The sequence below is a fragment of the Mustelus asterias genome, chromosome 6, assembly GCF_964213995.1.
Source record: "Mustelus asterias chromosome 6, sMusAst1.hap1.1, whole genome shotgun sequence".
Classification (NCBI taxonomy): domain Eukaryota; kingdom Metazoa; phylum Chordata; class Chondrichthyes; order Carcharhiniformes; family Triakidae; genus Mustelus; species Mustelus asterias.
The window spans coordinates 4,409,574-4,437,530 of record NC_135806.1 but is presented as its reverse complement, the minus strand read 5'-3'; the positions used below and the strand labels follow the sequence as shown (position 1 = coordinate 4,437,530).

The following is a 27,957-nucleotide window of genomic DNA, read 5'->3' as shown; positions in this document are numbered from 1 at the left end:
AAAAATATGCAAAGATAGGTCGTGAGAGAGAGTCAGACTGAGGTATAGGGTGATGGAGAAGAAAAAGATAGAGAGAGATAGCGGGGGAAAGACTGAGAGGGAGAGGGAAATATATAGAGATATTTAGATGGAGAGAAAGATCGTAAGATAGAGAGATATGTATCAATAGAGAGAGGGAGTTAGATATTTATAGAGGCAGAGAGAGAGAAATAAATTGCACTTATATAGCATACTTATGTAGCACTTTTTACTAAAGATATTCCTTGCAGGACTTCACAGTTTTGTAGGGAAATGAGGCAGCCAATATGTACACAGTAGGATCCCACAGCAATATATGAGATGATGTCCAGATAATGTGTGCCAATAGTTTTTGTTGAAGAATGAATGTTGGCCAGCACATTGAGAATACATCTTGCTCTCTAAAGGATCCCATAGCACCTTTTTGAGGAAGAGTGCAATAGTTTTCCCTCATGTCCTGGGGGTAATTTTTATCCTTCAATCAACATCACTAAAATAAATTACCTGGTCAATGTCACATTGCTACTTGTGGGAGCTTGCTGTCCACAAATTGGCTTCTGAATTTCCTTCATTACAACAGTGACTCTATTTCAAAATGGATGCAACTTTGGGATGTTTGTTGTGTCCCAACAACTGGTGGAAAGTTATCAAACGGCACATTCATTTGGCTGCTCAGAATAGGCTGAGTACTTATTGTATCCAAGCAGCTATTTGTGCTGAAGTGGGTTCAGGGTTGTCTGGTCTACCCATCCCCATCAGCCGGTGGCCACTTATACTCGTAAAGAGCCATGTTATCCATCGTAAAAGGAGGTTAACTGGGGTTTTCCAGGTGATCTCCCATCCCAGTCATTCACTTCAGGAAGCATAAAGGAGAACATGCCCCTGTCTACATCAACGGGGATGAAGTGGAAAGGGTCGAGAGCTTCAAGTTTTTAGGTGTCCAGATCACCAATAACCTGTCTTGGTCCCCCCATATCGACACTATAGTTACAAAAGCCCACCAACGCTTCTACTTTCGCAGAAGACTAAGAAAATTTGGCATCTCACCAACTTTTATAGATGCACCAGAGAAAGCATTCTTCCTGGTTGTATCACAGCTTGGTATGGCTCCTGCTCTGCCCAAGACTGCAAGAAACTACAAAAGATCGTGAATGTGGCCCAGTCCACCACGCAAACCAGCCTCCCATCCACTGACTCTGTCTACACTTCCCGCTGCCTCGGCAAAGCAGTCAGCATAATTAAGGACCTCGTGCACCCCGGACATTCTCTCTTCCACCTTCTTCCTTCAAGAAAATTATACAAAAGTCTGAGGTCACGTACCAACTGACTCAAGAACAGCTTCTCCTCTGCTGCTGTCAGACTTTTGAATGGACTTACCTTGCATTAAGCTGATCTTTCTCTACACCCTAGCTATGACTGTAACACTACATTCTGCACTCTCTCGTTTCCTTCTCTATGAACAGTATGTTTTGTCTGTATAGCGCGCAAGAAACAATACTTTTCACTGTATGTTAATACATGTAACAATAATAAATCAAATCAAATCAAATTAAATCAGTGTTACTCTACCTTGCCCCAGTGGTAGTGAGTTCCACATTCTCCCCACTCTCTCAGTAAGGTCGGCCTCTCCTATTGTCTATATATTGTTTATTAAGGACCTGAATATTGCACTAATGTTATAGCAACAATGTCAGAGCTTGCTCATTTTGATTCATGAGGTGATAAAGACTGGAATTCACAGGCACTTGAATCTTTCACAGAAAGGTTGAAATGTGCCAAGAGCAAGTTTGAGTTGACACTTTCATTAATGTGGCCCAACCATCATCTATAATACGACACTCATAGAAATACGTTCACTTGTGCATGGCTTTCTCATCAATCATGTGACTACCAGGATGGAAGAAGACCAATGAGAACAAAAACTGCGTTCATATAGCACACTAAAGGTAAAGTCACCATAGTCCCAGATGATTAGACAGCTCTCCCCCTCAAAGGGTGATGATTTAACCTGAGGATCACCACACCTCAGGTGAGGGGCAAGGTTGAGAGGCAGGACTTCCATGAATAACCCCACCCGGTACAGGGATTGAACCCGCACTGCTGGCGTCGCTTTGCATCACAAACCAACCGTCCATCAACTGAGCTAAACCAACCAACAGCATACGACACGGTTATTGAAGTACTGTTCTTCACAATGTAAGAAGTTTAACAACACCAGGTTAAAGTCCAACAGGTTTATTTGGTAGCAAAAGCCACACAAGCTTTCGAGGCTCTGAGCCCCTTCTTCAGGTGAGTGGGAATTCTGTTCACAAACAGAACTTATAAGACACAGACTCAATTTACATGAATAATGGTTGGAATGCGAATACTTACAACTAATCCAGTCTTTAAGAAACAAAACAATGGGAGTGGAGAGAGCATCAAGACAGGCTAAAAAGATGTGTATTGTCTCCAGACAAGACAGCCAGTGAAACTCTGCAGGTCCACGCAACTGTGGGAGTTACAAATAGTGTGACATAAATTCTGATTCTAGGATCGCATGATAAAGACTCAGGAGGAAAAAAGCAGAAATATTTATGTGAAATAGTGTGACATAAACCCAATATCCCGGTTGAGGCCGTCCTTGTGTGTGCGGAACCTGGCTATCAGTTTCTGCTCCGCGACTCTGCGCTGTCGTGTGTCGCGAAGGCCGCCTTGGAGAACGCTTACCCGAATATCAGAGGCCGAATGCCCGTGACCGCTGAAGTGCTCCCCAACAGGAAGAGAACAGTCTTGCCTGGTGATTGTCGAGCGGTGTTCATTCATCCGTTGTCGCAGCGTCTGCATAGTTTCCCCAATGTACCATGCCTCGGGACATCCTTTCTTGCAGCGTATCAGGTAGACAACGTTGGCCGAGTTGCAAGAGTATGTACCGTGTACCTGGTGGATGGTGTTCTCACGTGAGATGATGGCATCTGTGTCGATGATCCGGCACGTCTTGCAGAGGTTGCTGTGGCAGGGTTGTGTGGTGTCTTGGTCACTGTTCTCCTGAAGGCTGGGTAGTTTGCTGCGGACAATGGTCTGTTTGAGGTTGTGCGGTTGTTTGAAGGCAAGAAGTGGGGGTGTGGGGATGGCCTTGGCGAGATGTTCGTCTTCATCAATGACATGTTGAAGGCTCCGGAGGAGATGCCGTAGCTTCTCCGCTCCGGGGAAGTACTGGACAACGAAGGGTACTCTGTCCACTGTGTCCCGTGTTTGTCTTCTGAGGAGGTCGGTGCGGTTTTTCGCTGTGGCGCGTTGGAACTGTTGATCAATGAGTCTAGCGCCATATCCTGTTCTTATGAGGGCATCTTTCAGCGTCTGGAGGTGTCTGTTGCGATCCTCCTCATCCGAGCAGATCCTGTGTATACGGAGGGCTTGTCCGTAGGGGATGGCTTCTTTAACGTGTTTAGGGTGGAAGCTGGAGAAGTGGAGCATCGTGAGGTTATCCGTGGGCTTGCGGTACAGTGAGGTGCTGAGGTGACCGTCCTTAATGGAGATGCGCGTGTCCAAGAATGCAACCGATTCCGGAGAGTAGTCTATGGTGAGCCTGATGGTGGGATGGAACTTGTTGATGTCATCATAGAGTTGTTTCAGTGATTGTTCACCATGAGTCCAAAGGAAGAAAATGTCATCGATGTATCTAGTGTATAGCACCGGTTGAAGGTCCCGTGCGGTGAAGAAGTCTTGTTCGAACCTGTGCATGAAGATGTTGGCATATTGAGGTGCAAATTTGGTCCCCATGGCTGTTCCGTGTGTCTGGATGAAGAACTGGTTGTTGAAGGTGAAGATATTGTGGTCCAGGATGAAGCGGATGAGATGTAAAATTGCATCTGGAAACTGGCAGTTGTTGGCGCTGAGCACTGAGGCCGTTGCAGCAATGCCATCGTCATGGGGGATGCTGGTGTAGAGTGCTGAGACATCCATTGTGACGAGGAGCGCTCCTGGTTCAACTGCTCCATGTGTGCCGAGTTTCTGTAGGAAGTCCGTCGTGTCGCGACAAAAGCTGGGGGTTCTTTGTACAATGGGTTTCAGGATGCCCTCGACATAGGGGAAACTATGCAGACGCTGCGACAACGGATGAATGAACACCGCTCGACAATCACCAGGCAAGACTGTTCTCTTCCTGTTGGGGAGCACTTCAGCGGTCACGGGCATTCGGCCTCTGATATTCGGGTAAGCGTTCTCCAAGGCGGCCTTCGCGACACACGACAGCGCAGAGTCGCGGAGCAGAAACTGATAGCCAGGTTCCGCACACACAAGGACGGCCTCAACCGGGATATTGGGTTTATGTCACACTATTTCACATAAATATTTCTGCTTTTTTCCTCCTGAGTCTTTATCATGCGATCCTAGAATCAGAATTTATGTCACACTATTTGTAACTCCCACAGTTGCGTGGACCTGCAGAGTTTCACTGGCTGTCTTGTCTGGAGACAATACACATCTTTTTAGCCTGTCTTGATGCTCTCTCCACTCCCATTGTTTTGTTTCTTAAAGACTGGATTAGTTGTAAGTATTCGCATTCCAACCATTATTCATGTAAATTGAGTCTGTGTCTTATAAGTTCTGTTTGTGAACAGAATTCCCACTCACCTGAAGAAGGGGCTCAGAGCCTCGAAAGCTTGTGTGGCTTTTGCTACCAAATAAACCTGTTGGACTTTAACCTGGTGTTGTTAAACTTCTTACTGTGTTTACCCCAGTCCAACGCCGGCATCTCCACATCTTCACAATGTAGTCATTGTTGTAATGCAGGAAACATAGCAGCCAATTTGTGCACAGCAAGCAGAATTGTGTCAAATGAACAGATTTCCATTCAAGTGATCCTGGTTGAGAGATAAATATTCTCTGAGGACACCGGGAATTATTCTCCTGCCCTTCTTTGAAATGGGGTCATGGGATCATTAGCATCCACACCAGGAGGCAGATAGGACCTTGGTTTGTGAAAGGTGGCATGTTCGACTGTGCAACTCTCCGTCAGTGCCGCATCGAGACTAAGGAAATTTGGCATGTCAGCTACGGCTCTCACCAACTTTTACAGATGCACCATAGAAAGAATTCTTTCTGGTTGTATCACAGCTTGGTATGGCTCCTGCTCTGCCCAAGACCGCAAGGAACTACAAAAGGTCGTGAATGTAGCCCAATCCATCACGCAAACCAACCTCCCATCCACTGACTCTGTCGACACTTCCCGCTGCCTCGGAAAAGCAGCCAGCATAATCAAGGACCCCACACACCCCAGACATTCTCTCTTACACCTTCTTCCGTCAGGAAGAAGATACAAAAGTCTGAGGTCACGTACCAACCGACTCAAGAACAGCTTCTTCCCTGCTGCTGTCAGACTTTTGAATGGACCTACCCCGCACTAAGTTGATCATTCTTTACACCCTAGCTATGACTGTAACACTACATTCTGCACTCTCTCCTTTCCTTCTCTATGAACGGTATGCTTTGTCTGTAAAGCGTGCAAGAAACAATACTTTTCATTGTATACTAATACATGTGACAATAATAAATTAAATCAAATCAAAGTATCAGCCCAGGTTCTGTGCTTCAGGGTGTGATACTCAAATCTGCAGCCTCCTGGCTGATACTGACGGGGAGGGGCCAAAGCTGACACCGTGTTTCGATGACAGCAGGATCTCCGACATTATTCGGAAATCTTCTTCAAATCTATCAGCTGCAAAGCAGGGGCATCCTGACATCAGGAAGGGTGCTACAGAAATGCAAATGTTTCTTTGTTTTCCCAACTGGGAAACAAACAAAATGCTTGCCACATTTTCAATAAAGGCAACACCCCTTTAAGATCATCTGTTATGCTCTGCTTAGATTTTGCATGCATACTTTATGAGCCCCTGACTAATAATGAAACCATACAGAGATTAATTATTCTACATGTTTTCTGCACACAGGTTGTAACAGAGGTTCCCAAAACTGTGCGTTCTATCTCCAAGACGAATATATATAATTCCCATGTGGTGTAAGGATTTTAACAAAAGCGGAGTATTCAGTGTGGGGAGGATGTAGCATTTTCCTGAAAGTTTTATGATGTATTTTGGCAGTGTCGAAGCTTAATTACTCGCATTCTCTCACTACCCACACTATTATTGCTGCAAAGGGTTAGGCTTCACACTGCTTTGCCAGACATTCAGAAACTCCCACTGGGAAAAAAGCAAGTTTCTTGTTTCCGTCCAGTTTATAATCTCACTGGTGAAATGCAGCAATGGGGGAGGGGGGTGTGAGGAGGCGAGATTGCTGGACGCAGTTGAGCTGTAATCTGTTCCTGTTTCTCTCTACGGCGCTCCTTCGCTGCCCTCTCTCCACGTCACTGCATGCCTTTCACCCGAAAGTCACTTGCACTGAAGGCACAGACACCAAGTATCGCCGATACATTTCACATTCCTGAGGACCCTATAAACGCATATTAACATTTTGATTTGATTTGATTTATTATTGTCACATGTATTGGTATACAGTGAAAAGTGTTGTTTCTTGCGCGCTATACAAAGCATACCGTTCATAGAGAAGGAAAGGAGACGGTGCAGAATGTAGTGTGACAGTCATAGCTAGGGTGTAGAGAAAGATCAACTTAGTGCGAGGTAGGTCCATTCAAAAGTCTGACGGCAGCAGGGAAGAAGCTGTTCTTGAGTCGGTTGGTACGTGACCTCAGACTTTTGTATCCATTTCCCGACAGAAGACATTGTGCAATCGTTCAAGCAATGTAGATAGCATTTGGAGCAGGAGTAGGTTAAATGGTCCCTCAAGACTGCTCCACCAATCAATAAGTTCTTGGCTGTTCTTCTACATCAACTCCACTTTCCCGCCCTGTCCCTCGACTCAGTAAATGTCCAAAAATCTCTCAATCTTCATCTCAAATATACTCAGTGACGGAGCATCCACCACTCTCTTGGATTCACAACCCTCTGGTTGAAGACATTTCTTTTCATGTTGATGTCGGCTCTTTGAACGAGCTTCCCAATTAATCCCACTCCCTTACATCCCCCCAACACCCTGCAAATGTTTTCCTTTATCTAATTCCCTTCTTGCAAGTTACTATGGAATCAGCTTCCACCACCACTGCACACCAGGTCATAACAATATAACAACTCGGTGTATAAAAGTGGGAGAGCAGGCGTTGTGGGATGGGGGAGGACAGCATGGATGGGTGGGTGTGGGGAGCGGGGGCTACGCAGAGTGGTTCGTCATGACACTCTGCGCATTGTGGTGTGGGCCAGGTTCGTAAGACCAGCTGCCTCTCTCTTTCCTGTCATATCTATCATTCTAAACCATCACAGCTGCACCCGACCTTGTTTGTATCTGACCCGGTAGGCTCAAAAGGCGGAAAATAGTATCCACAGAAAGAATCTGGGTTAACACACCCCCCGTCCCATGGGCACTGAAGCTAATTGTAACACCTCGGCAAATACACTTGCTAAGTTCAGTTTGCCCTGTACACATACAGCATCAAAGCTGGAAGTTGCAGCCCCATGCAGCTCATTCTAACTCAGGGCAGTGTGAGGGAGCTTGCTTAATGGTATTAAATTCCAATTGGAAGATTCACTGATACAACAAAGCCGTCTATTTCTCTGGACCCGGGAACGGATAATGGTCACATTATGTAGCCTGTTTGGATCAAAAATGGACCAACTGTTAGCTCAGTGTAAAAATAACCTGGTATTAAATTGCAAGCCAATGCTATATCGGAAGGCATAACCTTAAAATACTCCACAATTAAAGTCTGTACCATGAGTTAGATTTATCTGTGTTGCTTAACAAAGCTGAGTGGGTGCCCTTGACACCAAGGCAGCAATTGACCGAACGTGATGTCCAACAATCCCAGGAAAATTGAAGCCATTGGGAATCTGGGGTAAACTCTTTGCTGGTTAGATTCATAGCTACACAACGAAAGATGGTAGTGGTTAAGCACATAAGAAGTAGGAGTGGACCATACGGCCCCTCATGCCTCCTCTGTTTTTCAATACAATCATGGTTGATTTTCTGTCTCAACTGGACTCCCCATTTCCCTGGATTTCTTAGGCCACAGATCATGGCGGCACGGTGGCACCGTGGTTAGCATTGCTGCCTCACAGTGCCAAGGATCCGGGTTCGATTCCCAGCTTGGGTCACTGTATGCAGTCTGCACGTTCTCCCTGTGAATGCGTAGGTTTCCTCCGGGTGTTCCGGTTTCCTTCTACAGTCTGAAAGACGTGCTGGTTAGGTGCATTGGCCGTGCTAAATTCTCCCTCAGTGTACCCGAAATGTGGTGAATAGGGGATTTTCACAGTAACTTCTTTGCAGTGTCAATGTAAGCCTGCTTGTGACACTAATGAATAAACTTTATCTATCAATCAACCTTGGATATCTTCAATAATGCGGCATCCACAAGTCTCTGAGGTATACGATTGCAGCCCTGAGTGAAGAACTTTCTCCTCATCTCAGTCCTAAATGATCAGCCCATCATCCTGAGACTGTGCCCCATGTTCTAGATTTTCCTAGTCAGGGGGAAAGAACCTCTCAGTGCCCATCCTGTCAAGCCCCTTCAGAATGTTTCAGTGAGATCACCTCTCATTCCTCTAAATTCCATAGAGTATAAGGCCAATTTACTCAGCTGCTCATCACAGAAAAACCCCCTTATCCCAGGGTCCAATCTTATAAATCTTTGCTGTACTGTCTCCGATGCAAAGATTTATCAAAGAACAAAGAACAGTACAGCACAGGAAACAGGCCCTTCGGCCCTCCAAGCCTGTGCCGCTCCTTGGTCCAACTAGACCAATCGTTTGTATCCCTCCATTCCCAGGCTGCTCATGTGACTATCCAGGTAAGTCTTAAACGATGTCAGCGTGCCTGCCTCCACCACCCTACTTGGCAGCGCATTCCAGGCCCCCACCACCCTCTGTGTAAAAAACATCCCTCTAATATCTGATTTATACTTCGCCCCTCTCACCTTGAGCCCGTGACCCCTCGTGAACATCATTTCTGATCTGGGAAAAAGCTTCCCACCGTTCACCCTATCTATCCCCTTCATAATCTTGTACACCTCTATTAGATCTCCCCTCATTCTCCGTCTTTCCAGGGAGAACAACCCCAGTTTACCCAATCTCTCCTCATAGCTAAGACCCTCCATACCAGGCAACATCCTGGTAAACCTTCTCTGCACTCTCTCTAACGCCTCCACGTCCTTCTGGTAGTGCAGTGACCAGAACTGGACGCAGTACTCCAAATGTGGCCTAACCAGCGTTCTATACAGCTGCATCATCAGACTCCAGCTTTTATACTCTATACCCCGTCCTATAAAGGCAAGCATACCATATGCCTTCTTCACCACCTTCTCCACCTGTGTTGCCACCTTCAAGGATTTGTGGACTTGCACACCTAGGTCCCTCTGTGTTTCTATACTCCTGATGACTCTGCCATTTATTGTATAACTCCTCCCATATCTTTCAGAACCCCCAGACGTCTGAAAGCTCTTTACAGACAATTAACTACTTTTCTGAAGTGAAGGCACTCTTGTCATTTAAGAAACACAGCAGTTTGTACCCCAGTGCTTGTTGTTGGAGGTTCATCATCTTCGCCCCAGAACTTCGGTGCAGAGGTTCCTCAGGGTAGTATCCTCAACCCAACCATCTTCAGCCGCTTCCTTAATGACCTTCCCTCCATCATAAGGTCAGAAGTGGGGATGTTCACTGATGACTCCACAATGTTCAGTGCTATTCGCAACTCTTCAGATATTGAAGCAGTCCCTACCTGCATACAGCAAGATCTGGACAACATTCCAGCTTGCGCTGATGAGTGATAGGTAACACTTGTACCAAAGCCAGGCAATGACCATCTCCAACAAGAGAGAATCCGTCCATCTCCCCTTGATGGTCAATGGCAAGACCATCGCAAATCCCCCATCCTGATCAGAAACTTAACTGGACCAGCCACAGAAATACATTGGCTACAGGAGTCATTCAGAAGTTGGGATTTCTGTAATGAGTGATCACCTTCTGTGGGAAATTTTGTATTTACATTATAGCCAATTAGGGAGGAGCAACAAGTAAGGAGTACTAAAAAAAGGTCAAACTAATTATGGGTGGAATTTTCCAGCAGTTCACGCCGGCAGGATTCTCCAGTCCCGCTGCAGAGTGGAGATTTGGTCGAGTGCCAAATTCTCCGTCCACGTTTGCAGCGGAGTTGGGGCGTGAACCTCTTATCTTAAACCATTTCTCATATTTTATCAAAGTGATCATAACAGAAAGATAAACTAGTGATGGGTCAGGAAAGACTATTAAAGTGTCCCTAAGCAGTGCTAAAGTTTGGAAGTAAAATATACAGTTCATTGTGTTGATATTTTTGCATCAAACATTTCCCCAAGGCCCCCATAAAATGAATGGAATTATTACTCATTTTGGACAGATCCTACCAAACACTCCCAATCCTCTGAATACAGTTGGCATATCAGAAAAGTTTCCTTGATCGCAAAACAAGTTAAAAAGTTCAAATCGCAATGGCATTGAATGATTCGAGTTGATCCATGCACTGTAGTTGCACTGCCTCTACAAGCTTCAGCCAAGCATTTCAGAGGATCCTACAGAGCAGAAGGAGGCCATTCGGCCCAATCCCACCCAGACCCTATCCCTGTAACCCCATGTATTTACCCTACTAATTTACCCTAACACTAAGGGGTAATTTAGCATGGCACTCTAGAGTTAGAGCGCTGAGTCAGCAGATCAGAGCTATACTGCCAGCGAGATCTTTAATGATATTACCCACATATGTTTTTAAAATTATCCCTTCTTTTGATGTGGGCAATGTGGAGAAGTTTGACATTTATTGACCATCCCAAGGCTGTCCTGAGAAAGTATTGGTGCTTCTCTGCACGTCTGTTTGAGCTGTGCCGACATTGCAAACTGATATCCGTATTCCATTGACATTAATATGGCTCACATCAACCCAGAAGTGACCTGCTGAGATAGCTGTCCTCATAACGAAAAGCTTGAAATGGGTCTTGAAGATTTCAAGTGATGGGGCTGTGACTATTCTGGTGAGTCACTGCTGTCCTTGTGGTGACAGCTTCCCCACAATGGAATGGAATATTGGATAGGCGAGAGTTTTCCTTAGAACGGAGCCTAAGAGGTGACCTAACTGAGGTGTACAAAGGTTTGCGGAGCCTAGACAGGGTAGACAGGAAAGACCTGTTTCCCCTGTGCTGAGGGTCAGAGATCAGCTTTGACAAAGGGTCACCTGGACTCGAAACATCAGCTCTTTTTTCTCCTTACAGATGCTGCCAGACCTGCTGAGATTTTCCAGCATTTTCTCTTTTGGTTTCAGTGACCAGAGCTCATAGATTGAAGATGATTGGTAGAAGGATTAGAGGGGACATGAGGAAAAACTTTCACATTGGGTGTCTAAACTGGTGGTTGACTTTGAAACACTCAACTCATTTAAAATGTGCCTGGATCTGCATCTGAAGAGCTGGAACCTGCACGGTTATGGACCAGATGCTGGAAAATGGGAATAAAATGGTTTCCCTTTTTCCTCTTTTTGGCCAGCACAGACACAATGGGCTGAATGGCCTCTTTCTATCCCACAACCTTGCTATGGTCCTATGGTGTTCGGTATGGGGAGATCCAGACTCTTGATCCACTGATGCTGAAGGAACAGATCTCGCTCATCCTGCCCTGTGACTTGCAGCTAATGCTGTTCCCACAGCATTGAGGCTTTTGATCCACTCTCAGGGACAGAACAAAGCTGGAGGGGATTACTGAAATAAGCTTAAAGAGTTACTCCCGTGCATCTTTCTGAAAGAAAAAAGGAGTCCCATTTGCCTTCACAGCCAATGATGCACTTTTTGAAGAGTATTCATTGTTGTAATGTGGGAAAGATAGCAGACAGTTAGCTAATGCACAGCAAGATCCCACAAACAGGAATGTGACAATGGCCAGATAATCCATTTTCATAATGTCATTTAAGGGCTAAATATTGGGCCTTAGGATATTGGTATAAACTCTCCCCCTTTTCATTAAATTCGAGGTCAGGGGATCTTGTTTATCCATTCTGGCGATGGAAGAGGCTGGGTCTTAGTTTAACATCTCTGGAAAGCCTTGCCCATGAGTCAGAAGGTTGTGGGTCCAAGTCCCAGTATCGATCTGAGCACAAAAACAAATTTAACACGCCAGTCTAGCACTGAGGGAGGGTTGTTGGATGAGTTGTTAAACCAAGGTCCCATCTGTCCTCTCGGGGGATGTGTAAGATCTTCGAATCATAGAATCCCTACAGTGCAGAAGGAGGCCATTTGGCCCATCGAGTCTGTACCAACTACAGTCCCACCCAGGCCCTATTCCCGCAACCCCACACATTTACCCTGCTAATCACCCTGACATTAGATCAATTTAGCATGGTCGGTCAACCTAACCCACACATCTATAGACTGTGGGAGGAAGCCAGAGCACCCGGAGAAAACCCACGCAGACACGGGGAGAACATGCAAACTCTTCACAGACAGTGACTCAAGGCTGGAATCGAACCTGGGTCCCTGGCGCTGTGAGGTAGCAGTGCTAACCACTGTGCCACCGTGCCGCCCACTCAAGTCTCTGATAATACAATTCTCTTCAATTCTCTACAATTCGGTGTAAGTTTCATGCGCAACTTACACTGCTTAAATCAAATTACCGGACAACTTGATTTCTTAGTGAGTTATCAGGACTAGAATTGCCTCTCAGACTGATAGTGTAACTGCGAGAGAATAAGCACCAGATGATTACTTTTTCCGTGGTTTTTGATGAGCGGATTAGAGAACCACCAGTCCTGCAATGAACCCGGCGTTGTGCAGCAGAACATGTTGATTCTGGATTAGACAAAAGCAGATGTTTCCTCTCGATTTGTGAATGGCTCCCGAGGGACATATTTCATTCCAGTTTGATAGGGGAGCAGCCTGCATGCATCACGACATGTTTTGCATCATTGTGTCAATGTGGCTCAACAATTTCATTCCTTGTTGTCATTACTTAATGCCAGGCATTTTCTGGGAATAGCCCAGGAATCCCCTGCAAATATCCCAGGAAAACACAAACTTTATCCCAGGAATACACTGCCAAACTCAGAAATGCCCTTGTCATACCCCAGAATGCACAAACTATTATTGTTCAGCAATTTCCCTGTACAACAAATATCTTTATCTCGTTGACCTATCATGGAGCTACTATAACTTTACCACAGAGGAGCTGTGGGCACAGTAACATCTTACAAGGATGGGCGACCACCAAGTAGATTGGGCGGCACGGTGGCACAGTGGTTAGCACTGCTGCCTCACTGCACCAGGGACCCGGGTTCGATTCCCGGCCTGGGTCACTGTCTGTGTGGAGTTTGCACGTCCTCCCCATGTCTGCATGGGTTTCCTCCGGGTGCTCCGGTTTCCTCCCACAGTCCAAGTGTAGGTTAGGTTGATTGGCAATGGTAAATTGTCCCTTAATGTTTCGAGGGACTAACAAAGTAAATACATGGAGTTACAGGGTTAGGGCCTCGGTGGAATTGTTGTTGGTGCAGGCTTGATGGGCTGAATGGCCTCCTTCTGCACTGTAGGGATTCTAATATTCTCTGGTTCATTAATGAACAGTCTATTAAGGTACATGACCATACACAGAGGGTGATATAAAGACTGCCATACTCCATAGCTCCAAATTCATAACTGCCAGGAAAACACACGCTTGGCACTAGGATACGCATGCTCCAAACTGGTCACAAGTCCTTCCGTGAACTTGCCCCTTGAAGGGGCAACACCACCAGAGGTGCCATGTGCTGCAAAAAGTAAATCCATCATCGTTCCCAAGTGTATGAAGCATCTTAAGTGCACAGTGAATAAGGTCTGCAATGCCAGACACTACCCCATGGTTCATAAATACTGTACACAATTCTGGGCACCACACTATAGGATCGGAGGCCTTGGATTGGGCACAAAGCAGAGCTACCAAGAGCGAGGGATTTCAGTTACGTGGAGAGATTGGACAAGGTGGGTTCCTGTTCCTCAGAGCAGAGATGATTAATGAGAGACCCCCAAAGAGGTGTTCAAAAATTATGAGGGGTTTTGATAGAAGAATTAGAGAGAAACTGTTTCCCCTGGCAAAAGGGTCAATAAGCAGATAAATGGCTAAGGGGAAATGAGGAGAGACGCCTCCACCCAGAAGGTTGTTAAGATCTGGAACGCACTGCCTGAAAGGATGACGGAATCAGATTCCGTAGGAATTTTCAGAAGAAAATTGGACATGTACTGGAAGAGAATTAGTTTGCAGGGTTATGGAGAACATCTGGGGGACGGAATTAAATTGGACAAAGAGTCAGCCTCCTCTGGTGTAAGATTCTATCAAGCTATAGAACCTTATGGTGATCATGACAGCGTTTTGATTCAAATAATACAAAATATTGCCCAATAACTATCAAGTTGAAGCGTAAGTTATGAATTATTTCTGGGGATCTGTGGCATGTGTAGGCACAGCAGGAAACAGAATGGCTCTTCAATCAGGTTGAAGAATCATCACTAAGAATCCCTCTGCCAGACACTGGGAGCTTGCAGTGGAGGCCTTGTGGCCCATTGGGTCGTGTCCCTATCTCTGAGCCGGAAGTCCAGGGTTCAAGTCCCATTTCAAGACTTGATGGCCACAGAAGGTGTGTTCGTAACGTGGCCAAACTGGTTATCAGCCTGTAAATCCTTCCAATACACCTGATGGCAGATGGGAAGAGAAGAGAAGTGAAGAGTTTCCTAGTCAGCCACATTGCAGAGGGCAATGGCAACCCACTGCAGTACTTTGTCAATCCAATGGAAGCCCATGGTTGCTCCATCTTCAACCGACAGAAAAATTAGATTGCTTTTTGTTCCTTTTTGTACTTTTCCATTCAGATTCCTACTTTCCAGCTAGCTTCCATCTCAGAATAATTGTTGAGACAATTAGTTACTTCCTACCCAATTTACAATCAATCATTGCGCTGTCTTGTTCTTCCAATCACCTCTCTCCTACCGCAGGTAATCTTCCTGGCCTCAGGCTGCCTCCCATCAGTCGATACAATATTTCAAATGCTATTGATGAGCAAGAGGAAAAAAGCAGCCACACTGAACGGTTTTTTTTAACCAATATGTTTCCAAAAAGGTGGGGTCCGCCCCCTCCCCCCCAACCCATTGCTGATTGCAAGAGAACAAAGAACAAAGAAAATTACAGCCCAGGAACAGGCCCTTCGGCCCTCCAAGCCTGCACCGATCATGCTGCCCGACTTAACTAAAACCCTTCCGGGAACCGTATCCCTCTATCCCCATCCTATTCATGTATTTGTCAAGACGCCCCAAGAGCTTTCCTAATCTTCTCCAAAAGCTGCTCGCCTCAAGAAATGGCTCACACCACACAGCATACACGACTTTGAAGACTCACGGTTTCGTAATAAATTGCTTTGCTGCCAAATCAATTGCGAGAATGAAGGTGTCGCTGACATGGACTCTGAACCCCATTTCCTCTACATCACCAAGACTACCTACTTCAAACTCCATCCCCACCCCTGCCTCAGCTTCTCTGCTGCTGAAAACCTCCTCATCCAGACTTTCGTCACCCTCCCAGGGTCCTCTCTTCCAACCCTTCCCCGGTTGCCTTCCTTCCCAGCTTGCACCTTGCTGCGTGAATGGCCACTGGTGATGAAGTGAAGAAAATCAGTAAGTGCGCAGGAGATGAAAATTGGAGGAGTGCAGAGATCTCAGAGGGTGGGAGGGCAGGAGTAGGTTGCAGAGTTGGGGTGAAGCAAGGCCATGGAGGGGTTTGAACACAAGAGTGAGATCCTTAAATCTGAGGTGTTGCTGGACTGAGAACCAGTGTAAGTCACCGAGTGCCCAGGTTGATTGTAACTGGAATTGGTCCATGTTAGGATCTGCCCATTGGAGGTTTGGCTGCAATCTCTTCATCGAGTGAAGAATTGCGGGGAGGGGGGTTTCCTCCGTTTGATGGTTGTACTCAAATCAATATCACTTCTTTTAATATTTAGTTTTATGATTTTTCATTCAAAGACCAAATAACTGGGAAGGAGTTTCTTGCCGTACCTGTGTAGCCTATCGCTCGCTTCACCACTGCTTTCAGCCAATGAGAACTTCAACTGTGCAGCCATTGCAATCAGTAACACCCTCATCTTGAAACCAGAGGTTGTGAGTTCAGGTCACACACCACCAGAATTGAAGAAAACATTTACTCGATTCATAAAGCCAATACGCAGAGTGGGCCGGGCAGACTGAATCCATCTCCTTGCTTGCTCCACAAACCCAATACAAATTGAATCCAATTCATGGCCCCTACAAGAGAGACAAACAAAATCCAAGCTCACAAGGTGAGGCACCTGATCTTGGGCTTGATCTGACGTTCAATCTTAGCCAAAAGGCCAATACAGAATCTGAAGCGACACTCCAGTTGAGTGAGAGAGTGCAGCATTGTTACTGGGTCAACACTGAGGGAGCACTGCATTGTCAGAAGTGCTGTCTTTGGGGTGAGGAGTTAAGCCACAGCCCCTTCTGCCCTCTCAGGTGGGTAATAAAGATCCCACGGCACTATTTCAAAGTGGAACAGGTGAGCTTTCTTTGTTCTCCAGGCCAATATTAATTGCCAACATCACTATAACAGCTTGTCTGCTTATTAACTCATTGCTGATAGTGGGACCTCTGTGTGAGCAAAACAGACCACACTTCAAAGGCACTTAATTGCTGTAAAGCACTTTGTTATATCCTGACATCAGTCATGAAAATGCAAATGCAAATTTTTCTTTAATTGATAAACGTTCCTGAAAACACTTCAAGGTTGAATTATTCATCAGGGTTTAGAGTGAGTCTTTCTTTACCTGTCCAGTGCTGTGCTGGTGGGCATGCTTCTTGCAAATCCTCGAATTCCTGTCTTCTGGAAGTATGGAATGCAGCAGATATTTGCTGCAATCACGGCAACAGAGTCCGAGGGATTGACGAAGAACCCGTTCCTTCCGAGAATCATGTTACGGTCCTGTTAAGAAGAGAGTGATCTCCTGTAAATGTCTTACGACTTATGCCTGTCTTAAATCCTGCCGTTCACCTTCTCCACCCTGTTCTCTAACCACCAAGTGCACCTGCAGGATTCCAACGAGCTGTCCCACATTCCGTCATTGTTTTATCCGGATTTTGGGGAAAAGGAGAGAGTTAACCATCTTAAGAGGGATGAACGGTTTAATTTGGCAACTTGTTTTGAGGCATAAACGCTGCACTGCAGATACATTGAAGATAAATCCCTTCAAACGGTGTCTGGTACTGCTTTGAAGTTTCAGTTAAGGAAGATAACTGCACAGCTAAGAAATGTCACTAATCTTTATTTCTTTCCAGAGGTCCTTAAGTGATTGTTTTGCCATTTCTTTCAAAATGTAAAAGAACTACAGCACACAAAGAGTTTCCATTTGCTTCTCCCACATCTCTATATTCTCAATCGCGTATTTTTGGATCACAGAAATGATTAAGGAGAAACATTAGATATAAACGGAATGTTTAGTGCATTCACGTGAATTTAAAGTTGAACAGTGGTTAAGATGATGGAACAGATTTCTCCCGTAAACTGCAAGGAACAAGCAATCTATTAACTTGTCTTGGCGGTCAATAAACCACTCACACACATTACATCAGGAGACCCGAGTTGGGTACAAAGCATCAAGTGAATTCTCAAGAATTCATTTGAATTGCACGTAGCCAGTTCCAAGCAAGGAGCCTTTGTGTCAAGCTAGTGGTAACTCTTCACTGGTTTGTGTGTTTGTAAAGATATTGCTGGTTAAAGGGGTAGTTAGAATCTAAGTCATCTTGCATTTGTATTGAGATTTTTCCAACCTTTTTGTCTGGCGTAATTCATTTTCCTTATTTCACTACATAATTTATTCCATGTTAAAAGTATATCTACAGACTCCTGTGAATTGATTCGGTAACTTTTCTCCACGGTTTCTAAAAAATTATTCAGTAACTGTGAAGCCAGGTTTCACTCTGGGATCTGACTTGTCCAAAAGTAACATCAGTTGGGACCATAATAAAAGCTACATTGATTAAAACAAGTGTAGCCAACTGTATTTGTTACGTTGCACATTGACTTGCTGTCTCTGAAATAAAACTGCTTCATGATTCAGATGTGAACTTTTAATTTTCTCACTCTGCTTTCGAAAGATCAAAGCAACAGACAGCAGGGCATATGCAAAAGACACGGATATCCAGATCCGATTTCAGGTGGTCCTGTGGTGATGTCCCTATTTCAAGCTATGGTTTAATTAGACATTGGGCAGTTCAGATATAGCCCTTAAAAATACAAAACATTTGAACCATTGATGGGAGTGTTTGTGAATGAGGAAATATCTTCGGCAAGACTATGGACTTATAACAACTATCAATAAAAGCAAATTACTGCGGATGCTGGAATCTGAAACAAAAACAAAAATTGGTGGAAAATCACAGCAGGTCTGACTGCATTTGTGGAGAGAACAGAGCTAACGATTGAGTCTTCATAGAATAGAATCCCTACAGTGCAATCCCTTCAGCCCACCAAGTCTGCACCGACTCTTACCCCATAATCCCACACATTCACCCCTCTAATCCCTCTAACCTACACATCTTGGGACACTAAGGGGCAATTTGGCACGGCCAATCCACCTAACCTGGACATCTTTGGACTGTGGGATGAAACCAGAGCACCTGGAGGAAACCCACGCAGACACGGGGAGAATGTGCAAACTCCACACAGACAGTGACCCAAGCCAGGAATCGAACCCAAGTCCCTGGTGCTGTGAGACAGCAGTGCTAACCACTGTGCCACTGTGTCACCCGTCAAAAGGTCATCCAGACTTGAAATGTTAGCTCTGTTCTCTCTCCATTATTAATGAAATGATCAATCTGCAATAATAAAAACACTCAAGGTAATAAATGTTGATAAAATTATACCCCATCTCCATCGAAAGCTGCTCCAAATCCATATTCTCCTCCTTTCATGGCCTCGAGGAGGGAGGTAGCGTACGTGAGATTTGGGTCTGGATGCTGTCCACCAAAATCCTCCAGTGGAACACAATTGACAGCAGAGTTTGCGGGAGCTCCGAGCTCATCACAGAGTATCCGCCTCACGTAGGGTCCCATAACTGGAAGAACAAGAGCCAGTAAAGGTCATTGTCCAACAATCTCTTTGATTAACATGAGAATTAAGAGCTGGAATAGGCCCTGAGCCTGCTGTGTCATTCAGTGAGATTTTACATCAACTCTCCTTTCCCCCCCCAATCCCCTTCATTCTCTTCATGTCCAAAACCTATCAATCTGAACTTTGAATATACTCATCTAAGGAGCATCCACAACTCACCAGGGTAGAGAATTCCTAGGATTCACAATCCTTTGAGTGAAGAAATCTCTCCTCACCTCAGTCCTAAATGATGGATCCCTTATCCTGAGACTGTGTCCCCTGAGTTTTTGGGTGGGATTTTATGGCCTCGCTCGACCGGAAAATCCCGCCTGAGATGAATGGACATTTCCGTTGTCCGCCACTCGCCCGCTCCGATTCTATGGCGGGCAGGGCGGTAGAATTGCGGCGCTAATCGCCATTCAGTTGCAACAGCCTCTCAGCATCAACCCTGACCCATCATCTCACAATATTCTGTTTTCAACGTTACATTTCTGTTCTGATTAACATTTTGAAATGTCCCCGTTAATGACAGGCTTAAAAACAAAGTCAGTGCCAAAGGTCGTTCTGATGATCCACAGCTCTGCAACAATGTAGCTGACTCTTAACTGCCCTCTGAAATGGCCCAGCAAACCATTCATTTCATGGGTAATTAGGGATGGCCCAGCCAGCGGCGCCCACATCCCATGAAAGAATAAAGTATTTCAAGTTATGTCCTATGAACCCTTTCTAACAAATCTCTCATCCTGTGGAAGCTCTTCAGTAGCTTCTTGTCACAGCTCAGACAGGGCTGGCACGAATGGAAGCCTCATAGTGGAGGGGGAAGGATTCATTCAGACTTGGTTGTGGCCTAAATCTCCATCATCAGCTTAGTAATGAGGATGGGCCCAATTAATTCACTCCACTGTTGTCGGTATATACATCAATTTAACCTAAATATTAAAAAATAATTATCATTCAGATTGGTAGCCATTTCAGACACTGCTTTATCGCTTAATTAGAATCATAGAATAGTACAGCACAGCAGGAGGCCATTCAGACCATTGAGCCTTCACTGGCTCTTTTGAAGAATAATCCAGTTAGTCCCACTTCACTGGTTTTTCCTCATAGCCCTGTAATTATTTCTCTTTCGAATTTATCCAATTCTCTTTTGAACACTACAGCTGAATCTGTTTCTAATACCCAGCAGTGCTTGCCAGATTGTGTAAATGTGTTTTCCCTCGTATCAACTCTCGTTAAATCTGTGCTCTCTGGCAGTGACCCTTCAGCCATTTGGAACAGTTTCTCTTTATTTGCTCCATCTAAACCATTCAGGATGTTGAGAATCTCGATGAAACCTTCTCTTTGCCTTCTCTGCTTTAAGGAGAACAACCCCACCTTCTTCAGTCTCTCCAGATTAACTGAAGCCCCTCATCCCTGGCATCAATCTTATAAATCTACTGAGCACCCTCTCCGAGGCCTTGCCATCCTCCCTGGAGCTCGCCATCAAGAGTTGGACGTGCAACTCCAGCTGAGGCTAAGACATGTTGGGGTAGACGTTTGTCTCAGATAGAGAGGGGGGTAAGAGGGCAGCAAAATGGACACCTGCTATTCCCTGGATGACACGGTGGCACAGTGGTTAGCACTGCTGCCTCATAGCGCCAGGGACCTGGGTTCAATTCCCAGCTTGGGTCAGTATCTGTGCGGAGTCTGCACATTCTCTCCGTGTCTGCGTGGGTTTCCTCCGGGTGCTCCAGCTTCCTCCCACAGTCCAAAAGACATGCTGGTTAGGTGCATTGGCCCTATTAAATTCTTCCTCAGTGTACCCAAACAGGTGCCAGAGTGTGGCGACTTGGGGATTTTCACAGTAACTTCATTGCAGTGTTAATGTAAGCCTACTTGTGACACTAATAAATAAACTTTATAAAAAACCTTCCATTGTGGTGAGCAGAGAGACACCTGAGATAAATTCTTAGTATGTCATCTTTACTAATCGTTGAATAATATTCATTTTATTTTGGATTACTTATATTCACTCCCAACTCTGCAACTGAAAGGGTCAACAACAAACAAAAAGCAAAGCATGAAATAACTGTCAATCCATTTGAAATGATGCTAATACTTGCCTCCATGCATGGCATCTATCCTGATTTTCAGTTGGTCGGGTCCAGTTAGTAATCCCTTGATAGCACTGAAGTCAAAGATGGTTCTCAGCATGTTGAGGTAAACCTCCACCGCGTCCACAATTTCAACTGGGAAGACAGGGAAATTATCAATTATAACAAAGATCAGTGTGAGTAACCCCTTGTGTGCAGCTCATCTATCAGAATCAACCTTCCTAAGCTGTGTAAGCAATGAAGGCAAACTATCCATCCCTCAGCATCCCAAAAATAAAATTGCACACCATCAGGAATCTCTGGCGCTTGCTAAAAATTCTTCTAAGTGAGACATTCATCGGGATAATTACCTCACTCACCGCTGAGCAATTAGTCAGGGCAGTGTCAGGTGCAGGATTTGAGAGAATTGGGTTTGCAGCACTCTGTTGAATTTGATTTGATTTGATTCAGACAAAGCATACCGTTCATAGAGAAGGAAAGGAGAGAGTGCAGAATGTAGTGTTACAGTCATAGCTAGGGTGTAGAAAAAGATCAACTTAATGCGAGGTAGGTCCATTCAAAAGTTTGATGGTAGCAGGGAAGAAGCTGTTCTTGAGTCGGTTGGTACGGGATCTCAAACTTTTGTATCTTTTTCCCTACGGAAATAGGTTGAAGAGAGAATGTCCGGGGTGTGTGGGGTCCTTGATTTATGCTGGTTGCTTTGCCGAGGCAGCAGGAAATGCAGACAGAGTCAATGGATGGGAGGCTGGTTTGCGTGATGAATCTACCTCTGCACAGAGAAGACACAGCAAAGGAAAAGAACTCTGCAAGATTGGGTTACAAGGATAAATGATGTGCGCCAGAGTTTGCAGCCGTGGATTTCCACTGTAGCTGAAAGTAATTATAAAAAGATATTATTATCTTACTGAGAGGGGCTTTGAACTGTGTTGGCACCATTCTCTCCCCTTCCTCTCCATTTAACAAATCTAACTGATGTTCATCACTGGAGTAAATCTTGAAGAATACAATGTAAATAAGTAATGTGTTTCAGTAACCATACATGGAAGGTTATAAGAGAACCACATTTGCTAGAACCTTCACATTTACAAAGGGGTGAACTGCATTTTCTGTGCAGTTAATCTCACGAATATTGTTCAAAAATGTTGACTGCTTTTTGAAAGAAGCTAACCAGCTTATCCTCTGATGTGAAATCTTTATTTAAGTTTCTCTCTTAACTCCAAATCTCCTCACTTCCATCAGCCAGAAAACCCCTACTGGTGAGGAACTTGATAATCTCTGTCACTGTTCTCTAAACTAGCCATCCTGAGACGTATGTGAATGATTGTGTATGGTAGTCAGTGCAGACTTGATGGGCTGAAAGGCCTCCTTCTGCAATGATGGATTCTATAGCTCTCCAGAATAATTCTCCTCAAAATCTGGCCTCTCCAGCACCCTGATTTTATTTGTTTATTAGACCATAAGACACAGGAGCAGAATTAGGCCACTCGGCCCATCGAGTCTGCTCCGCCATTCAATCATGGCTGATTTTTTTCTCATCCCCATTCTCCTGTCTTTTCCCCATAACTCCTGATCCCCTTATCAATCAAGAACCTATCGATCTCTGTCTTAAAGACTCTCAATATCCTGGCCTGCACAGCCTTCTGCGGCAAAGAGTTCCACAGATTCACCACTCTCTGGCTGAAGAAATTCCTCCTCATCTCTGTTTTAAAGGATCGTCCCTTTAGCCTGAGGTTGTGCCCTCTGGTTCTAGTTTTTCCGACTAGTGGAAACATCCTCTCCACATCCACTCTATCCAGGCCTCGCAGTATCCTGTAAGTTTCAATAAGATTCCCCCCTCATCCTTCTAAACTCCAACGAGTACAGACCCAGAGTCCTCAACCATTCCTCATACGACAAGCATTGGTTTCACCATTGGTGGCCATGCCTTCAGCTGCCTGGGTCCCAAGCTCTGGAATTCTCTCCCTAAATCTCTCCTCCTCTCTCCATTTCTCTTCTTCTTTAAGACATTCCTTAAATCCGAACTTTTTGGTCATCTGACCTGATGTCTCCTGTACTGTGGTGACACATTTAGCTTTACACAGGTGCAGTGTCTCAAAACTGCCAATATTTGGAATGGGTCCATGCTGGATCTTGCTTGCTTTTGGGTCAGGTGGTTCTGACCAGGCCGGGTGGAGCCAAGGGTTGCTAGGACAATTCAGAGCACAAGAATAGCAAGGTGTGTGAAGCTGATAACAGTGCCACTGTGCCAATGTAGCATGGGCTGAACAAAAAACGATTTTACAAAAGGTGTTTTACTCCTCGAATAATAATTAAAATTCATGTGTGGTGATTTAGAAAAATGCCTGTTTTTTACACATTGCCAGATAGCCAGATATGAGACACTGTAATGCTTCTCCTGGAATGTTTTATTCCTTTACAGGCACTATAAATATTTATTTCAGTATTCATTTACGGGATGTGGGCGTCGCTGGCTAGACCCATGCCCTAGTTGCCCCTTGAGAAGGTGGTGGTGAGCTGCCTTCTTCAATCGCTGCAGTCCCTGAGGTGGAGGCACATCCACCGTGCTGTTAAGAGGGAGTTCCAGGATTTTGACCCAGCGACAGTGAAGGAACTGCTGATATATTTCCAAGTCAGGATGGTGAGTGACTTGGAGGAGAACCTCCAGGTGATGGTGTTCCCAGGTATCTGCTGCTCTTGTCCTTCTAGATGGTAGTGGTCATGGGTTTGGAAGGTGCTGTCTAAGAAGCCTTCGTGAGTTCCTGCATTGCACCTTGTAGATGGTACACACGGCTGCTACTGTTCATCGGTGGTGGAGGATGTGAATGTTCGTGGATAAGGTGCAATAAGTGGGTTCTTTTACCCTGGATGGTGTTGAGCTTCTTGAGTGCTGTTTGAGCTGCACTCAGCCAGGCAAATGGGGAGTATTCCATCACACTCCTGACTTGTGCCTTGTAGATGGTGGGCATGCTTTGGGGGGTCAGGAGGTGAGTTACTCACCACAGGATTTCCAGCCTCTGCTCTGCTCTTGTAGCCACAGTATTTATAGGGTTAGTCCAGTTCAATTTCAGGTCAATGGTAATGCCCAGGGTGTTGCTAATGGGGGATTCAGCAATGGTAATGTCATTGAGTGTCAAGGGGCGATGACTATATTCTGTCCTGTTGGAGATGGTCATTGCCTGGCACTTGCGTGGCGTGAATGTTACTATATTGTTAGCAGTATTGCCTTGTTGAGCATACAACATAGAGTGTTGAAAGGTGAATCCCTCACCGTCATAATGCCAGTTATCCATTACTCCAAAGCTGAACAATTGCACTAATGCATCATTATCCACTTGTCTGTGTTAACCAAAATAATAGAACTCGCTACAAAGCTGCAGATTCTGGACATCTCAAAATAAAAGCAGAAAAAATGCTGGAAATACTCAGCAGCGTCTCTGGAGGGAAACAGAATTAATATTTCAGGTCGTTGACCTTTCGCCAGTACTGGAAATAGTTAAGAAATGTTAGAGATTTTAAGCGACTGCAAAGGCCTGACATTTTGCCGTTCTGAACTCTCTGTCTGTCCTTGGACTCCTGCAGAGTAACAATGAAGCTCAATGTAAGCTCAAGGAACAAGACTTCAATTCAATACTTTCCAGTGTCAACAGCAAGTTCAGATCATAACATCTGTCCACTTTCTGGGTAGCAGAAACCCGTGATGATTTTACCGCTGTCATTATCACTTCCTCTCGGCCTATTGTTTACTTGTCCCATTATTTTCCCCTTTTGCACTGTACCATCATCCCTTTTTAATCATAGAATCCTACAGTGCAGAAGGAGGCCATTCAGCCCATCGAATCTGCACCAACCACAATCCCACCCAAGCCCAATCCCACAACCCTACTCATTTAGTCCCCCTGACACTAAGGGGCAATTTCCCATGGCCAAAACACCTAACCCACACATCTTTGGAGGGTGGGAGGAAACCGGAGCACCCGGAGGAAACCCACGCAGACACAGAGAGAACGCACAGACTCCGCACAGACAGTGAGCCGAGGCTGGAATCGAACCCGGGTCCCTGGCGCTGTGAGGCAGCAGTGCTAATCACTGTGCCACCGTGCCGCTCAATGAATCTCATTGAATCTCTCCTGCCTTCCGGCAAATTCACTAACATTCTCTTTTGTTCTTCCCTTTTTCTTTGCCTCTGCTACATCTCCATTTCTGATAAAAGATCGTCAACCTGAAAAGTTTGCTCTGCTTCTCTCGCCACAGATAGTCCCTGACCTGCTGAGCTTTTCCAGCACTTTCTGTTTTTAATAATGCATGTTGTGGTCACGTAATGGAAAACATTTTGTAAAACTGTCAGCACCGAGCACTCTCTGGTCAGGCAGAATGAAGCCAAACTTTGCCTTAATCCCGCCTTCATGGAGTATGCACCCTCCTGCGTCATTGTGACTTTTTCCATATCAGTCATCTGAACTAAATTAACAATTTGTTATCAAATATTGGGCGTCGTTTTGCCTTGAGCTGACTCGCTGCTCCACCGTGGATTAAAACTGCTGAAATTCATTTTATGCAGACATCACAAGTAGGAAGATGACACCGTGCCAGCATCTTGTGAATTGATATCATGGTTCAGTGATGGACAAACAATGGGAGGATTGAGTTCTTGACTTTTTCTGCTGTCATGTCAATTCTCTCCACCAATCTAGCACAGAAGTTCAGAAAGTTTTAAGACATAAGTGAGTTACGCCTAAAACCACTTGTCGTATACTTGTGTTTTTCACTATCTTTTACACAGCTTTTTAGATCCAACTCTCCCTGATCAGACCCACCCACATCATTGGCCCCATTCCCTAGGTCAATATTGACAGAATCCTCCAATGGCATTGGTTCAGGAAAACTTTTCAAATTCATAGAATTTCATAGAATCCTGCAGTGCAGAAGGAGGCCATTCAGCCCATCGAGTCTGCACCGAACACAATCCCACCAAGGCCTTATCCCCATAACCCATGCATTTACCCTAGCTAGTCCCCCCGACACCAAGGGACAATTTAGCACGGCCAATCCACCTAGCCCGCATATCTTTGGACTGTGGGAGGAAACCGGAGCACCCGGAGGAAACCCAGGCAAAGACGGGGAGAATGTGCAAACTCCACACAGACAGTGACCCAAGCCGGCAATTGAACCCGGGTCCCTGGTGCTGTGAAGCAGCAGTGCTAACCACTGTGCCACGGTGGCGCCAAAATTGTATTCCATTCCTCCAGGTCCAGAGGTGATAAAAGGCATGTTTTTAAAGTCCTTCCCTTCAAGCCTGCCCCACCATTCTATTCAATCATGGTTGATCTGTGCCGGCCTCAGATCCTGTTCTGTGCCATTTCCCCGTCGTCCTCTATTCCTCGATCTCTCAAATATTAATCCACCTCCACTTTAAATACTTCTAATGATCCGGCCTCCACCTCCCTTTGGGGCGGAGAATTCCAGAGATTCACCACCCTCTGTGAGAAAAAATTGCTACACACCTCAGTTTTAAGTGACCCTTTATCTTGTCACTATGTCCCCTTGTTCGAGACTCTCCCACAAAGTGAAAACATCTCACCATCTACCCTATCCAGCCCCCTCAGGATGTTATATGTTTGAATAAGGTCACCCCTCACTCTTCTAAACTCCAAGGAATACAGACCCAGACTATTTAGTCTCTCTTGATAAGACAACCCTCTCATCCTCGGAATCTCACCATCCTAACTTGGAAATATATCACCATCCCTTCACTGCTGCTGGGTCAAAATCATCCTGGAACTCCCTCCCTAACAGCACAGTGGGTGTACCTATGCCACATGGACTGCAGGGTTCAAGAAGGCGTCTTGTCACCAACATCTCAAGGGCAGTTAGGGATGGGCAATAAATGCTGGCCTAGCCAGTGACGCTACAGCCAAAAGAATTCATTTTAAAAAGCATTTAGAGACACAAGGACTGATTAGGGACAGTCAGCATGGCTTTGTGCGTGGAAAATCATGTCTCACAAATTTGATTGAGTTTTTTGAAGGGGTAATCAAGAAGGTAGATGAGGGCAGTGCAGTTGATGTTCTCTACATGGACTTTAGCAAGGCCTTTGACAAGGTACTGCATGGTAGGTTGTTCCATAAGGTTAAATCTCATGGGATCCAGGGTAGCCAAATGGATACAAAATTGTCTTGACGACAGAATGTGGAGATGCCGGCGTTAGTCTGGGGTAAACACAGTAAAAGTTTTAACAACACCAGGTTAAAGTCCAACAGGTCTGCATGGTTTCCCATGGTACATTGGGGAAACCATGCATACGCTGTGACAACGGATGAATGAACACCGCTCGACAATCACCAGGCAAGACTGTTCTCTTCCTGTGGGGGAGCACTTCAGCGGTCACGGGCATTCGGCCTCCGATATTCGGGTAAGCGTTCTCCAAGGTGGCCTTCACGACACACGACAGCGCAGAGTCGCTGAGCAGAAACTGATAGCCAAGTTCCGCACACATGAGGACGGCCTAAACTGGGATCTTGGGTTCATGTCACACTATTGGTAACCCCCACAGCTTGCCTGGACTTGCAGAATCTCACTGGCTGTCCTGTCTGGAGACAATACACATTTCTTTAACCTGTACCTAATGCTCTCTCCACTCACATTGTCTGTATCTTTAAGACCTGGTTGGC

The 27,957-nt window shown here is 45.3% G+C and overlaps 1 protein-coding gene across 2 annotated transcripts in view; it reads right to left on the bottom strand.

Annotated features, from left to right (window-relative positions):
• Nucleotides 1–27,957, bottom strand: part of pgm5 (phosphoglucomutase 5) — a 127,192-nt gene that overhangs the window by 41,987 nt on the left and 57,248 nt on the right. Inside the window, exons 1-4 of one of the 2 annotated variants that reach the window (XM_078214005.1) lie at nucleotides 25,441–25,581; nucleotides 21,299–21,424; nucleotides 18,971–19,161; nucleotides 16,876–17,030 (exon numbers count right to left, since the gene is read on the bottom strand). In XM_078214005.1, coding sequence (XP_078070131.1) covers nucleotides 16,876–17,030; nucleotides 18,971–19,161; nucleotides 21,299–21,389 — 437 coding nt within the window. In that variant the 5' untranslated portion in view covers nucleotides 21,390–21,424; nucleotides 25,441–25,581. Of the gene's footprint in view, nucleotides 1–16,875; nucleotides 17,031–18,970; nucleotides 19,162–21,298; nucleotides 21,425–25,440; nucleotides 25,582–27,957 lie in introns of those variants that run through there. The other variant, XM_078214004.1, reaches the window with a different exon arrangement.